General features: G+C 45.7%; 2 protein-coding genes across 5 annotated transcripts in view; one reads left to right on the top strand and one right to left on the bottom strand.

Annotated features, from left to right (window-relative positions):
- The first annotated feature begins 2,819 nt into the window (after nucleotides 1–2,819).
- Nucleotides 2,820–13,434, top strand: RNF34 (ring finger protein 34). 3 transcript variants are annotated; one of them, XR_013957927.1, is made up of 7 exons: nucleotides 2,820–2,922; nucleotides 6,316–6,534; nucleotides 7,853–8,242; nucleotides 8,559–8,615; nucleotides 8,850–9,051; nucleotides 10,405–11,602; nucleotides 12,211–13,434. XR_013957927.1 is itself a non-coding variant. In XM_080628501.1 (6 exons), the coding sequence occupies exons 1-6, from the start codon at nucleotides 2,917–2,919 to the stop codon at nucleotides 10,590–10,592; spliced, it is 1,062 nt and encodes a 353-aa protein (XP_080484627.1). In that variant the 5' UTR covers nucleotides 2,820–2,916; the 3' UTR covers nucleotides 10,593–13,434. The 3 variants fall into 3 exon arrangements, 2 of the variants coding, with proteins under 2 accessions (XP_080484627.1, XP_080484628.1); XM_080628501.1 differs by having other exon boundaries at nucleotides 10,405–13,434; XM_080628502.1 differs by lacking the exon at nucleotides 2,820–2,922 and adding an exon at nucleotides 3,373–3,461 and having other exon boundaries at nucleotides 10,405–13,434.
- An 11-nt stretch (nucleotides 13,435–13,445) lies between these two features.
- KDM2B (lysine demethylase 2B) overlaps nucleotides 13,446–14,049 on the bottom strand; it is a gene marked incomplete at its 5' end in the record, with an annotated part of 110,718 nt that continues 110,114 nt past the window's right edge. For both annotated transcript variants that reach the window (XM_080628498.1, XM_080628499.1), the window contains one exon: nucleotides 13,446–13,635. In XM_080628498.1, the coding sequence (XP_080484624.1) occupies nucleotides 13,454–13,635 (182 nt within the window). In that variant the 3' untranslated portion in view covers nucleotides 13,446–13,453. The remainder of the gene's footprint in view (nucleotides 13,636–14,049) is intronic.

Genomic DNA, 14,049 nt, shown 5'->3' with positions numbered 1-14,049 from the left:
GCTGGTGAGTAATAGGCTTGAGCTGATGAAACATGAAATGGCCACTGCTGGGTATGGGGATCCATGTGTTTTTCGTGCAGCTCTGAACCTGTTGAACCAAGCCTCGGCAACCTGAAAACCTGCTCAAAGGTAATTCCAAAGTAATGTGCGTCTGGTATAAAAAGTGAATGCTATAAAGATTCTCTCTATGGGTGTGAATATCCAACCTGAAATTCCCAAATAAAGCCCAACAGTTCATTATTATTAGTATTTAATTTTACTAGAAAATTTTGCATGTTGTTACATTAAACCCAAAGGAATATTCTTGGTGAGAATCACTTCTCGTGATGTGTAAAATCTTGGGGGATTACTGAGCTGCAGCGAGTCATCACCGCTTGTTATTTTGTGGCAGAAGGAAATGGGACATCAGCATTAATAGATTTAAATCTTTTAATGCTTCCTTGGCATGATCCAGAAGGCTCAGTCAGGGCAGGTCTTTTATTAATAGAACTTCTGCAAATGTGACTTTTCAGCCACAGGGTAGCTGGTGGAGTGTAAAAACAATCTCCACATTACCATTTAGACACAGTAATGCATTAAAAGTGCAGAAAAGATCACGTTACAAATATGATTCATCAAGATCTGCCCAGATTAAGGCGGGAGTGGCAACTGCAGCTGCCAGCACAGTCACCAGATCTCAGCTCTCTCAGTCCCACGTTACTCCCTAAAACATCTGTGTTTGGGAGGATTTCTTGCTGGCAAGTCCTCAGCAGAGCTAAAGGAAACATTTTTAGGTTTCAGCTCAGTTTGGCTCCTCTGTGGGACGGAGATTTTACCCCGCTTACAGCGACTGCATGAGGAGCTCTCACATTTTAAGGTTATTAACAAAAATATACATATGATTTGGTACTTCAAGGGTGACTCTGAATCAACAGGTGACATAGAGATTTTTAAAACCAAACTGTACTGATATTTCTTAAGGTGTCTGTCCTGGGTTCAGCTGTAAGTTATTTTTTTCCTTCTTACTAGCTGGTGCAGTGCTGCGTTTTCAGCTTTAGTCTGAGAACAACCCTGATAACATACTGATGTTTTCAGTTGTTGCTAAGTAATGCTTACTCCGATCGAGGACTTTTCAGTCTGATGCTCTGCCAGTGAGGAGGGGCACAAGAGGCTGGGAGGAAGCAGAGACAAAACACCTGACCCAGAGTAGCCAAAGGGGTAGCACATCATGCCCAGTATATAAACTGGGGGGAGTGACCCAGAAGGCCCAGATCGCTGCTCGGGTCAGGCTGGTATTGGTTGGCAGGTGGGGAGCAATTGTATTGTGCATCACTTGTGTTTATTGTTTTCTTTTCCTTTCCCCCTTTTTATATTCTCTCCCCTTGTTATTTCCTTTATCATTGTTATTATCGGTGGTGGTAGTTTGTGTTACACCTGAGTTACTGGACTGGTCTTATCTCAACCCGTGGGATTTACATTCTTTTTTGGGGAGGATAAAGGGAGGGAGTGTGTGAGTGGCTGTGTGGCTCTGAGTAACCAGCTGGGCTTAAACCATGACAGTGTCTTAAAGCAATCTCTTCCATAAGAAATGTGGGAAATGTGCCATTGCTCATTCCAACATGGTAGTCACAAGGCTGTTCTATCTTTTCAGTTGCTTTGACTCAAATGACAAGTTATTACTGGGGGGGGACGGGGGACACATTTTGTATTAAATCATGTGTAAAAGTTCATAGCCTATAAAAATCTTGCTGAGGATCAGAAGCATTTCCAAAAAGAGATGACCTGGTTTCGAATTAAAATATGGTGTCAGTGCAAACCCAGAAGTTGGGCTGCACGAAGTATCTGCTCTTGGTGCTACAGCAGCCAAGACTGTTTCTGTTCTCGTGGCAATTACATACCACTTTTCTCTTTACTCAGTTCTTGTATCTGACTTGCTCCAGAAATAGATCCTTCCTGCAGGAATTAGTAAAGGCTGCATGCAACCTTCTGTGAGGGTAAATTTGATTTGCAGTCACAATTTATTTTCAGCCACTTTTGTCTGTTCCTCGTCTTGGCAAAGGCCTCCTTTATTCTTGGCCTTGTGCACTCTTATGTAAAGCTTTCCTGAAGGCTTGGTTGGGTTTGTATTGTGTGGCTTTCTCTAATGTAATCCTCTGGTGAAAAGCTTTCAGTTCTTACAACCTATGGTTATTATTTTATATATATATATATATATATATCCCATTCACAGCACTGAGAAGCTAATAATGGCAACTAGAAGCTAGTTGGAGCTGGAGTTTTAAATAACAAACCTTCTTTCCTATTACTTAAAGATTATCACCAAAAGGCTTGGTAGGAAAATCAGCGCTGTGGCCTTTTGCTTGCAGCATGGGGGCTTTTAATTCCACCTCTGACAAACCCTGCTTGTTTGCAGAGGTGCAGAGACTCCAGAACTCTGGGGACTGCCAGACTCGACCCCAGCTCTGTGAGCAATGTGCTGGACACCATGTCAGTGCTTAGACCCCACGTCAGTCTACCTGTGCTTGACCCCGTCAAGTGTCAGTCTGCCTGTGCCAGACCCCATGTCTATCTCCTCACGCAAAGCCCGCTTGGCGGGTTACAGCCACCGTGGCTACCCTGGTCCGTCGGTGTACACAAGTAGAGCCCCAACCCCACGAGGTAACAGCTCCGTTACCCCGGTAACTCCTCACTCCCGCCCCGCCGCACTCTCCGGTCATGTCTCTCCGTTACCCCCCTCACTCTTCTCCCGCCAACGCACAGGCGCTCCCTCTCCTCCCATTGGCTCCGCCCGCTCGCCGTCGGCCGCTTGACAGCCAATGGCGTGCGGCGCGGTGGGAAGACCCGCCCTCCGTGAGGCGGCCCGCCGGAGCGCCGCGCGGGGCGGGGGTCGGCGCCGGGGGTCGCCGCCGAAGCGCGAGTGGCGGCGGTGGAGCGGCCATGAAGGTGAAGGGGGTGTGAGGGGGTGTCCTCTGCTTGGGGGAGCGCCTTTCCCCTCGCTGCGGGGAGGGAGGAGAGGGGCGGACCGGCGCGTGACGGGATCGGGACCCCGGTGGGACGGGCTGGGCCGTGCCGCCACTCCCCTTCCCTCTCCTCTCTCCCTCAGGCCAGGCCGCTGTCCGTCCCCGGGCCTGCCCCGTTAATGAGGGACTCCCGGGCCGGGGATCGCCTCACTGAGGAGCCCCAGCGCCCTGCACTGACTCAGCAGCCGGGCAGGGCCTGCTGCCGCCGCCTGAGGCGAGCCCCCGCCCCTGTCTGCGCACACCGGCCGCGGTCGTTCCCCACCGGCCGCCGCGGCTGAAGGAGCGGGACGGAGCCGGGCTCGCGGCGGTGCGTGGGGGTTGGGCCTGTGAGGCGGGCGGCGGTTGGGAGCCGGCCCCCGCCCGGCCGGTGTGCGGGGAGCGCGGTGGGGAGGCCCCGCTGAGGCCACTGGTTCGATCCCCAGAGGAGCCTCTTCGCCTTCGAGATTGTCGTTGTGTGTTCAGGTGAGGGCTGTGGGTTGTAGTGACCAGGATCTCCCAGTTCGGTGGGTTCCGAGGGGTGCTCGGTCCCTGAAAAAGCTTTGCTTTATCGCAGGATGGGGGTAAAGACGAAATTTGAGCTAAAAAGAGAGAAAAAACGTCTCTTCTGCTGCTCTCCTCTTGGTCTTGGCACATTCTCCTTGCACTGGTGTGGAAGGAGCTGCATGCAGCCTCCCAGCTTCTTGGGTGCTGCCTTTCTGAAAGGAGAGTCTTACCAGGTTACTGAACACCCTTAAAGCAAAAAAGCAAGAGCAGAGAAGTTCCAGTGCTGTATTTTGCTGCTATGGGATGCACATAACATAGGGAGAGAGAAGATAGCGGATAGCAGCTTGTGAGAAGAGAATATGGAAGTGGTGCCTGATGTGGTTGGAAAGGTTTTGGTACAGCAATCGGCAAAATTTGAATTAATTCTTAAGGGAAGGAGTTTCTGTTTTAGTGTGTCTCATTTGCACCTTGTGTTGCTGCTTCTCAGCATGGTCTCATTTCTTTAGAGAGTAATACGAAGAGTCTAGACGCTGTAATTCGATTATCAGTTAACGAGACACAAGTGCATAGAAAGCATCCACAGCTGACTTAGGTTAAGGAGAAGATTAATGCTGCCACGTTGCCTTACCTCTCACCTCAAAATGACTGAATGCTTGGCAGTGAATGTGGAGAGATTTTGATGCTATGCTCATTTATCCAAATCACAATTGTCCAAAGTATCTATTTTAGTGTTGACAGTCATGTCTGAGCACTTGTTGCAGGCTCTTGGATAAAACAAGTCTAGGAAGCAGGTGTTAAACTACCAGGGAAATTGAGAATTTTTAAATATTAAATAATTTAAAAATATTCTATTTTTCAGAAGTCCCTGGTTTTAAAGTTTTAAAACTTGGTGCTCTCTTGGCTTAAGTCGTTGGTTTTTGGAATGTATTTCTAGAAAGAGAATTACTCTTGCTTAATAAGCTAGCATAATTAAGCAGAACTTGTATAGGAAAAGTTGCTATTGATCTGTTTCCACTCTATTATTGGAAATTGGAAACCAAGTGTGGGTTTGATGATGGTTTAATGATTGCCACAGAAGTCTGATCACATGCTGGAGAGGCTGCAAGTGCTCTGTATATCTGCAGTGCAGCCACGTGCTGGGGCTACCTGTGTCTTGGCCAGGGGTCAAGGCAGGGCCACTGGAGCTCATCTCCCTTGAGCTCCATTCGCAGGAGGCTTGGGGAGGTTTTCTCCTGTGCATGGGGTGCTCACTGCGTGGCGGTCTCTGGTCATGCCTGGCATGGATTCTACTCTTGAAATACCTATAAAATTAGTGAATTTAATTTGTTGCATGTATATTTGGTGTTATAACTGCACAGAGTGTCATGTGATGTGCTGCTTAGGAGCAAAATGACTGTGTTCATTGTTTCACTGTATTGCAACACTTCTAATGTTAGCTTACAACAGTGAAAGTGAAATACTAGATTTGTGTGGGTTGGAGGGATGCTTTTGATCTTCTGTACTTAAGGCACTTGTATGAAGGTGGTGGTGTAGAATATGTTTGGTCCAATGGCATTGCTTCTCACCACAAAGTGAGGACTCTTTTCTTGCCTGTTGTGCTCAGTGGTTTGAAAGGAGATGTCCTGGCGTAGCCCAGGATATTGTGTTAAGTTCCCATAAATGTAACAGGACTGTGTTCTGTCCAGGGTAGATGTGCAACTTAATGTAGAAATTAATCCAGTTACTACAGCAATTAAAGCGCCATCATTACTGAGCTGAAGTGTATGTTCTGATTGGTTTAGGTTTTACAGTGAGAACTACAAGTCTCAAAAGCAATTATTTTATGTCTTGGAAAAAAAAAAGATGCTTCCCTGGAATGAAAACCAGAACAGCTGTAATCAGCATAGTTAAGAATATATATATATTCTTATATATATATAATATATAAAGTTTAAATGTTGTACCACTCAGCTTCCTTTCAGAAAGAACTTACTGTGATTTTCAGTGAGCCACATGACAGTGATTAAACATGTGCCCTGAACAACTTGGAGTCTAAATTCCAGCTTTAGTAGAATATGAACTTTTGATAGAGAATCTAGTGCCAAAGACTTCCAAGGGTAAAAAGTAGCCATTGATTTATGTATTTAGAGGTTTTGACAGTCTTTAAGGATTGTGTGACCTGGAACTGAAATCCAGTCAATATGGAGTAAGTTCATTTAAAGTTCTGTTAGACATTTTGTAAGACAGCAAATCAGGAGGCTAAGGAAGGTCTTGAAGAACATTTCCCTCTCAGAGAAACTGGAGTGTAACTATTTCTAATGAGGTTTGGTTTATACGTTCCAGTTTGACAATCCAGAAGGGTTTTGGAGGTTTTTTTAGAGAGTTGTGTGTGAGTCATAGAAGAGCTGGGTTAGTTCTGCAGAGGATCCTGTAGGGGATCTGCTCTAATTATGATAAATTGCTCTGTTGCTACTTGTCATCACTTCAGGTTTTGCCCTTCACCTGTGACTAGCTGTTAGTCTTGTTCTTTGCTCCGTTGTTGCATTACCTCCTCACTCCTTACCCTTTTTGTACACAACTGTGCTAGCAAAGGAGTTATAAAAAGCTAGCTCCTTGTGCCTGTGTTAGCTTCTTGGAAGCAAATCCCACCGACTTTGGTTTGCAGCTGGGAAGTGGGGATTATTGGGCTGTTCCAGCCATTAGCGTGCTGAATTCCTGGTGCTCTGGGCATTTGCACCACATGCTTCTGGGATGATGACAGATGGACTGAAGTAGCTCCAGTAGCAAGGCACATCTGATGTGGGCTTTCAGATATTAACTCTCTTTTTTTTTTTTGCTTTATGAATGTTTTCAGGCGGGAGCTACTTCCATGTGGGCTTCCTGCTGTGGATTGCTGAATGAAGTGATGGGGACTGGAGCGGTCCGTGGCCAGCAGGCTGGCTTTGGAGGAGGAGCTGGCCCATTCCGATTCGCACCAAACACGGACTTCTCAGCATACCCTTCTCCAGCTGCTGCAGGCACTAACATAGTTTGCAAAGCCTGTGGACTCTCTTTTTCGGTTTTTAGGAAAAAAGTGAGTATATTTTTACTCATAGGAGCTGATTTGTAGGCATACTGGGAGATGAATGTGTATTCTTCTTTAGATAAAGAAACCCAGGGCAGAGAGCCAGGGAAGGGAGTAAGTGCTTTACTCTGAGGTCACAGGAAATTAATGTCAGACAGGATAAGAAGTTAAGAGTCTGATGTTCATTAATCGGTGACACACTGGATCTGCTCTGACCTAAAAGTCAGAGGATTCTAATTTGTAAGATATGTGCTTTAGCTTCAGAATCTTAAACATTAAGACAAGTCTGGTTTTGAAGATGATACCACACATAGCGGTTGAGTACTGGAGTGAACAAACTGGGTGATGGAAAAGCTAAAAGCTCCCAATATAGTATCACAGCTTCTTTCTGTGAGTGTCATTCTGTTTGCTTCCAGACCAGGTTTAGTTCTGTTAAATGCTATTGCACTTCAGCAGCCTCTTGCTTCATTTGGGGGCAGGTTGGTGGGTTAGTAAATGAGTTTGTTAATACTGTTGCTATGTGTGACTGCCCAGTGTGACCTAATCCCCTGCAGCTCTTTTAGATATGAAGCCTCATTCCTCAGTTTGAGTGTTCAGTTTCCCCTTCCTGTGCATCCTGTTGTTCACATGGCAAACACGTTGTTGAATTGTTATGTAGGGATGTTTTATGAAGCTAATATGAATTTACTTAAAATCCTGAAAAACTTGATTTGCTCACAGAGGATGGGGTGACCATTTAACATCACTGCTCAAAGCACTGCCTGTTCCAGCTTGTGTGGGTTGTATGAGCCTTGTGAACAAAGCTCTTGTCAGAAATGACACCTGGGCATTTGGGAGTACTTACCTGCCATGCAGTTGACTACATTTAAAGGTTACTTTGAGTTCTATGAATCAATTGAGGAAGCTAAGTGTTCTTTAAAGTTTGGGGATTATACTGTATTTTACACATGTGACTATAGCTGTGACACTCAGTGCATTCAGATGTATTTTAACATACCATGATATTAACTGGCATTTAATTTCTTTTATTGTCTAAACTACATCTGGAGTACTTCATTCATTTGTTTGTTCATGATGTTTTTTCACTGAACCATCAGATATGATTGTAGCTTACAGTAATGCTACAGAAGCAATGGGGTTTCCTTGGAACTCCTGTTTGACAGGACAGCTGCTTGATGGGGCAGTTTTCTAGACTTACATCCTAAAAATGGTCTTTGTCAAAACTGACAATGGAAAGACTTCCATTAAATGACATAGCCCAGAGAAGGGAAGAGCAGGGTGTGCCTTGGTTACTTGTCCAGCTGAGTGGTTTTCTCTTTCTCCTCAGCACGTGTGTTGTGACTGCAAGAAGGATTTTTGCTCCGTTTGCTCGGTTTCACAAGAGAATCTCAGGAGATGTTCCACTTGTCACCTGCTGCAAGAAACAGCTTTTCAGCGCCCTCAGTTAATGAGGTTGAAAGTGAAGGATCTGCGGCAGTACCTGATTCTCAGAAACATACCCACAGATACTTGCAGAGAGAAGGAAGACTTGGTGGATCTGGTGCTGTGCCACCACGGGTTAGGTTCAGAGGAGGAGATGGACGCTAGCAGCTTGCACTCGTCACGGTCACAGACTTCAGGGTTTTTTACTCATCCATTTTCTATGTCTGTATCGGTGTCATCTCAAGCAGAACTTGCAAACAGAAGTGGAAGCACAGGAAATGGAACACCTTTACAGGTACAGGAATTACTTTGTGGGTTATGGTCTCGCATAGCTTTTTCAGTAGGTATGCATGGCTTTAAAATAAAATGCCAATTGGTACAGTTTGGGGTGGCAGGAAAAGTGCTTTTTTTTATCTCTGACCTGAAAACAGAAGATTATTAGGCAAGATTCCTAGTTGAGGTGATGGAGGTGACTTGACATAAACAGATAATGCTTAACAGCAACTGAAAATTCAGAATGTCCTTGTTGTGTGTGATCAGTTCGGTACAAAGGAAGATGTTTTGTAAGGGATAAAGTAGTTTTGTCCTGATAAGTTTTGTTTTGTACACAGGGACAAACGGAAACATCTTCTGTCAATAATGAAGAAGAAGAAAGTCCAGAAGAGCAGGTGAGATGCAGATTATCCACAGAATGCATTTTTGGCTTGTGATACCATGAAGTGTTTAAGTTGCTGTCACGTTTAGTACCTTGTTCTGATTAATTAGCTGTGTCTAGCAACATGTACATAACTTGCTTTAAAAAGAATAAACCTTTAGCCAAGCTAAAGGTGCTGAATGCAGCACCACATCTGGTGCTCTGAACTTACCAGGACTGCAAAAACCATATAATTGATGTGTTTCAGACCCCTGGACTGTCCAGAAAGCGAGCGAGGGCGTCCCTCTCTGATATTTCAAGTCTGGAAGACATTGAAGGGTTGAGTGTTCGGCAACTGAAGGAAATACTTGCCTGTAACTTTGTCAACTACTCAGGATGCTGTGAAAAATGGGAACTCGTGGAGAAAGTGAGCAGGCTATACAGAGAGAGCGAGGAAAACCACAAAACACGTAGGTTTATGTTTTATTCTCACTTCCATAAGATTATTTTGGGGGGTCTCCAGTTCTGTCAACAGAAGGATTTGGTATCTAACTTGGGTCTGCTCAGCTGGGCCAACTGGAAAAGTGAGTTTTAACAATCTAGGGTTCATCTAGAGTAGTTGAATGTGGTTCTAGGGATTAAATGAAGCTTTCCAGGATTGTGCTGGGGTTTTGAGCCTTTTTTCCAAAGCTCAGAGATCTCAGCTTTCCCCGTGGAGGTAAAATTGCACAACTGAGAACCGGTTCCTCAGAGAACATGAAACTTGGCACCTCTGCATCCTTTACTAGGTTTCACAAGGCATCAGTGAGAGCTGCCAACAGGCCAGAGCAATTCAGGTCTTTTATTGTGCTAAGAAGTAGAAGCTATGGTGGCAAAAGTCCAAGTGGTTTGGTCTCTGTACACATTTTCATTAGGTGGTTCTGTGGCCGCAGCTCGGTGATGAGTATTCTGCCCTCTGTTAGACTCAACCACTGGAGTCCTTCACTTGTGTGACTGCTGTATCTCCACAGACCGATTCATGGTCAGATGTTATAATCTGAAAAGCAACTTTTTTGGTGTCATTATTGGCTTCAAAAATGCCTGCCTGGCTCCTCAGTGCTGCCCCCAGCAGCTGGGCTCTGAGGAACAGGGCACTGTGGTTGGCTGGAGAACTTAACAACCCTGGGCCACTGCCCAGCCGCAGACACTGCAGGGGCTGTGATAATTGGGCATCGAAGTAGGGCTTAAGTGAGTGTCAAAACAGGGCTTAAGTAGGTGTCAGAGCATGGTTTAAGTGAGACCCTCAATTTGGTCGTAGACCAGAACTGAAAACCTGCCTCAGACCAAGCTTTGAATTTACCATTTTTAGGAATTTACTTATTTTTCCACCATGGTCTGATGGAATATTTGGTTGTTGCCAGGGGCTTTTGTCTATTTGCAATGAAACTTGACAGGCTTTGTTCAGTTCTGCCACCTTCACAGCTTCCTTAGAGCAGACTAAGAAGTGGAAGCCTTATTATTATTATTATTATTACTGTGTTTAATCTTCTGAGGAAAGCATTCTGCCAGTCAGAATAAGCTCAGAAATGGAAAGCCAACATGCTCTGAATGTTAATCCAGCACGTTACTTCACACTCATTATATTCTGAATTGAAAATGGTCTCCCACTTTAAAGAACAAAGCCAAATATTGGCTGTTCACTTTTTAGAGGGTTTCTAGTTCTTGTTTCTTTGCCTTTTTTGAAGGAATATAGACTAATTCTTAGCTGTGGGTTAGAAAAACCGCTGTGACCAGGCAGCAGCACCACTGCCAAGTGCATGATCTCCCTCTCTGTTGGGTTTCAGAGGGTGAGAAGATGCAGCTGACGGATGACGATGACAACCTGTGTCGGATCTGCATGGACGCCATCATCGACTGTGTCCTGCTGGAGTGTGGCCACATGGTGACGTGCACCAAGTGTGGCAAGAGGATGAGCGAGTGCCCCATCTGCCGACAGTACGTCGTCCGGGCTGTGCATGTCTTCAAGTCTTAACCCCCAGACCAAAGCCCAGTGGTGCAGTCACCCATCCAGGATTCCTGTGGGCAGGAATGCCGAACCTTGGGGTGCACTTCAGCTTTTCAGTAAACACCATTTTGAAGATTAAGATCCTAAAGGTTTGTGAGGGATTTTTCTACAGCGTAACTGAATGCTGGGGTTGGGCAGGACAATTCCTGTGTGTACAGTAACTCGCCTTACAACCCCCCACACAGTTGGATCAAACTGTTTACAGCAGTCCTTGCTCTCTTCTGAATAATACCACCTCAAATGAACGTGTTCACGACTCAGCAAGCAGGCAGGAACACCACTGCTTGCCTGTAGTTGCGTGTGACCTTGTCTAGTGCATTAGAAGCAACAACTATCAGTTGAATATTCAGCTTTTATGTAATTATAGAATGTAAGTGCTGCGACGCTGCTCCTGCAGCAGTGGTAGCAGTGAGCTGCGCCTGTAGGAAGCACTGCCATGAATGGTACCTGCACAGAGGCCCTTAAGCAATGTCTTGCCATTACACACGTGCTGTCCTGGCCCTTCCCTGGAACTGTACGAAAGCCTCCATTGCATTGTAGGGCACAGTCATTGGGCAGGGCTCTGCTGTGTGGTGTCCAGCTGCCCATTACTAAGTGTTTTTTAGTTAGGAATAACCTATTTTTTTAAGAAGGGGGTATATAGTAACCATATTACTGTGCTCCTTAAGCCACTCATGCCTATTTGTAACTATTACTCTTATGTGTGATGATTGTACTCCATCTGTACTGTGAATACTAATCAGGGTCATGAAACTTCTTGCTGCTAACACGTGGAATGTACTCATGGTGTTACTGACCTTAAACAGGCGGTTGTTGTTCAGGGGAAGGGAGATGCGGTATTTGTTTGAAACCTCACATTCACAGGCTTTAACCAAGGCTGTTTCACCAACAACCACGCTTCCCCTCAGCTGCTGACTTCTGGTGTTGCTGTCAGCTCTTGGCTCTGGTCCCAGCTGGGCTTTGTGCCATCAGCAGAGGTAAGGCTCCACTCGGAGCATGGGTTTAAGTGTCCTGTAGGATATGGGAGAAATTTGCTTGTGTTCTAAGGACAGGATGCTGCAGCCAGTCATGGCCATGGCTGCCTTTAAGTTCACTGTAAAAACCCAATGGAGGCAGAGCAGGGATGCGGATTTTCCAGGCAGTTCCTTTAAGCGGGGCTGCTCAGTGAAGCTGCAGCTTCTCCTTTTGATTTGCTGTGTGGCAGCAAAGTAACAGAGCCAGGGTTCTGGAGAACTCATAGCTCTGCCAGGCCTGCTCTCATCTTTGATGTGAAGTTGCACTGGCTTGAGACAGCAGCTCCTCGGAATAGCACAGAGCTTGCAGCCGCTGCGCGTTATTGTTCAGAAGGGAGCAAACCTCTCACTGGCTTTATTTTCTAGCAGTAAATTTTTAATGGCACTGAGTGCCCGGAGCCTCTGTTCTGCAGGGGGGCCAGTGAGGAAACCCCCTCTCTGTAATCTCTGCGCTGATCGTTGGCCACACAAGCGTAATAAAGATTTGTGATGGGCGTTCTCAGCCTCTGCCTCTTTCCTCAACTGCTGCCAGGGGCTCAGCTCAAGCTTTAACGTTGTTCTTGTGCCATCAGTGTTCCTAGAGGTACAGGACACGGCTCAAGCTCTGTGAACACGCTACCTGCGACACACCAAGCGGATCAAGACTTGGAGCCCTCCTGGAACCCCCCCCGCAGCTCCCCCCTGTGCCACAGAACAGAAACCCGCAGAGCCAGTGCCTGTTTTTGTACAATTGTTTATACAAATTCAACAAAGGTAAAACTGCATCAGGAAGGTCTACGAAAACAACACCGTACAACAATGGCACTTATGAATGCAGAAGTTTACAATCAGGAAATAACCATGTTATAAACCTTAAATGAGAACTCAACTCACACTTCAAAGAAAGAGAGACTACGTTTGACCATTTATTCTACCGCTGGACTCACTGTATAAATTAATTCCATATTGAGTACAAGAGCTCATGCTACAGAGTGAAACCCTCCTATGTGCAAAAGCTGAAATTGGAATCCTTTAAAATTTTGAGAAAAAAGGTGATTTCTATACAGATAAAAGTGGTTTTTTTTTTTACTTCAACTATAATTTACACCTTATTTCCACAACATGCTTATGTCACTTCTGAAGTATACAAAGCAGGATATAAACTTCCATTAAAACATGCTTGAAGGTTGAAAGTATGAACCTACTTTTTCCTGACCTGGGCACGGCTGTAGATAGATACTGTCTACGAAGTATAGGTTAAGTTCTCGCCTACCATAAGTAAAGATAAAAATTGGCAATCAAAACCGAAACACTGGTAATGCATTCAAACATTGCATAAATAATTTTTAAACAATTTTTGTACAAAAATAGTTCTGCATAATGTAAGATGTAACAAAACAAAACGTGGGGGAGAAGGCGGAGAGCTGTAGTGCGTGGGCCGCTGTCATGACACCAACTTCTCTTCTCTTTTTTGTGGTGGTTGTTTTAAGAAATGAAAAGCAGAAATCAAATTTACACTACCAAGCACATGCTGTGGTACTTTAAATAACAGTATTTCATGGAGCTCGGTCGTCTTCCGGGTGTGAACAACTCTCACCAGTAACAGTCGCCTTATGAATTTGCATAAGAGCCAGTGCAGGACACCCCAGGGAGACCGAGTTCACCAGTGGCACAAGTTGAACTTCGCAACGTGGGTAGTTTCGTGTTGTTCTCAACAGGAGGTGTAAAATCCCATCGCGGTATTTTCCAATAGTCCAAGTTCCCAATTGAAAATAAAACCCCTCCGTGGGTTCAGTCCCGTCCCCCCCAGCCCCAGTATTTACACGTGTCCTTTAACTAACTCAGTTTTTGCAGGAGTTTTTCTTCCACTTGCCCAAACTGAACACTTACTGACATCTCTGCGATGAACTGCTCGCAGCCTTCCTTCGTCACTTGCTTGCAGTACCTCAGGTCGATCTGGCAGATGTTTCCACAGCGTTTGAAGTAAGACAGGCACTGGTCAGTCACCTTATTGCAGTCTGCGGAGGGGAAACAGAAAATCAAGGGGGGGAAGTTCATGGGGTGTCTGGGTTTGGTCCCCAGCATGAGGATGGTTTGCCCTGGTTGCGGTGGGAGAAGGGATTTCCCGTCTCCACTCCCTGTCAAAGGCAAGGGGTGATCCAGGTTTGATATAAGGCAGAAGCTCTTCCCTGTGAGGGTGCTGAGGCGCTGGCACAGGGTGCCCAGAGAAGTTGTGGCTGCCCCATCCCTGTCAGTGTTCAAGGCCAGGTTGGACACAGGGCCTTGGAGCAAGCTGCTCTCGTGGAAGGTGTCCCTGCCTGTGGCAGGGGAGGGTTTTGAACTGAATAAGCTTTAAGGTCCTTTCCAACCCAAACCCTTCTGTGATTCCATGATTCCCATCCTCCTCCTCCTCCCCTGTGCTCCCATCTCTT

The sequence above is a fragment of the Psittacula echo genome (genome assembly GCF_963264785.1).
Source record: "Psittacula echo genome assembly, chromosome: 13".
Lineage (NCBI taxonomy): Eukaryota > Metazoa > Chordata > Aves > Psittaciformes > Psittacidae > Psittacula > Psittacula echo.
Note: the sequence above shows the minus strand (reverse complement) of the source record. Positions and strands in the feature narration are given on the sequence as shown.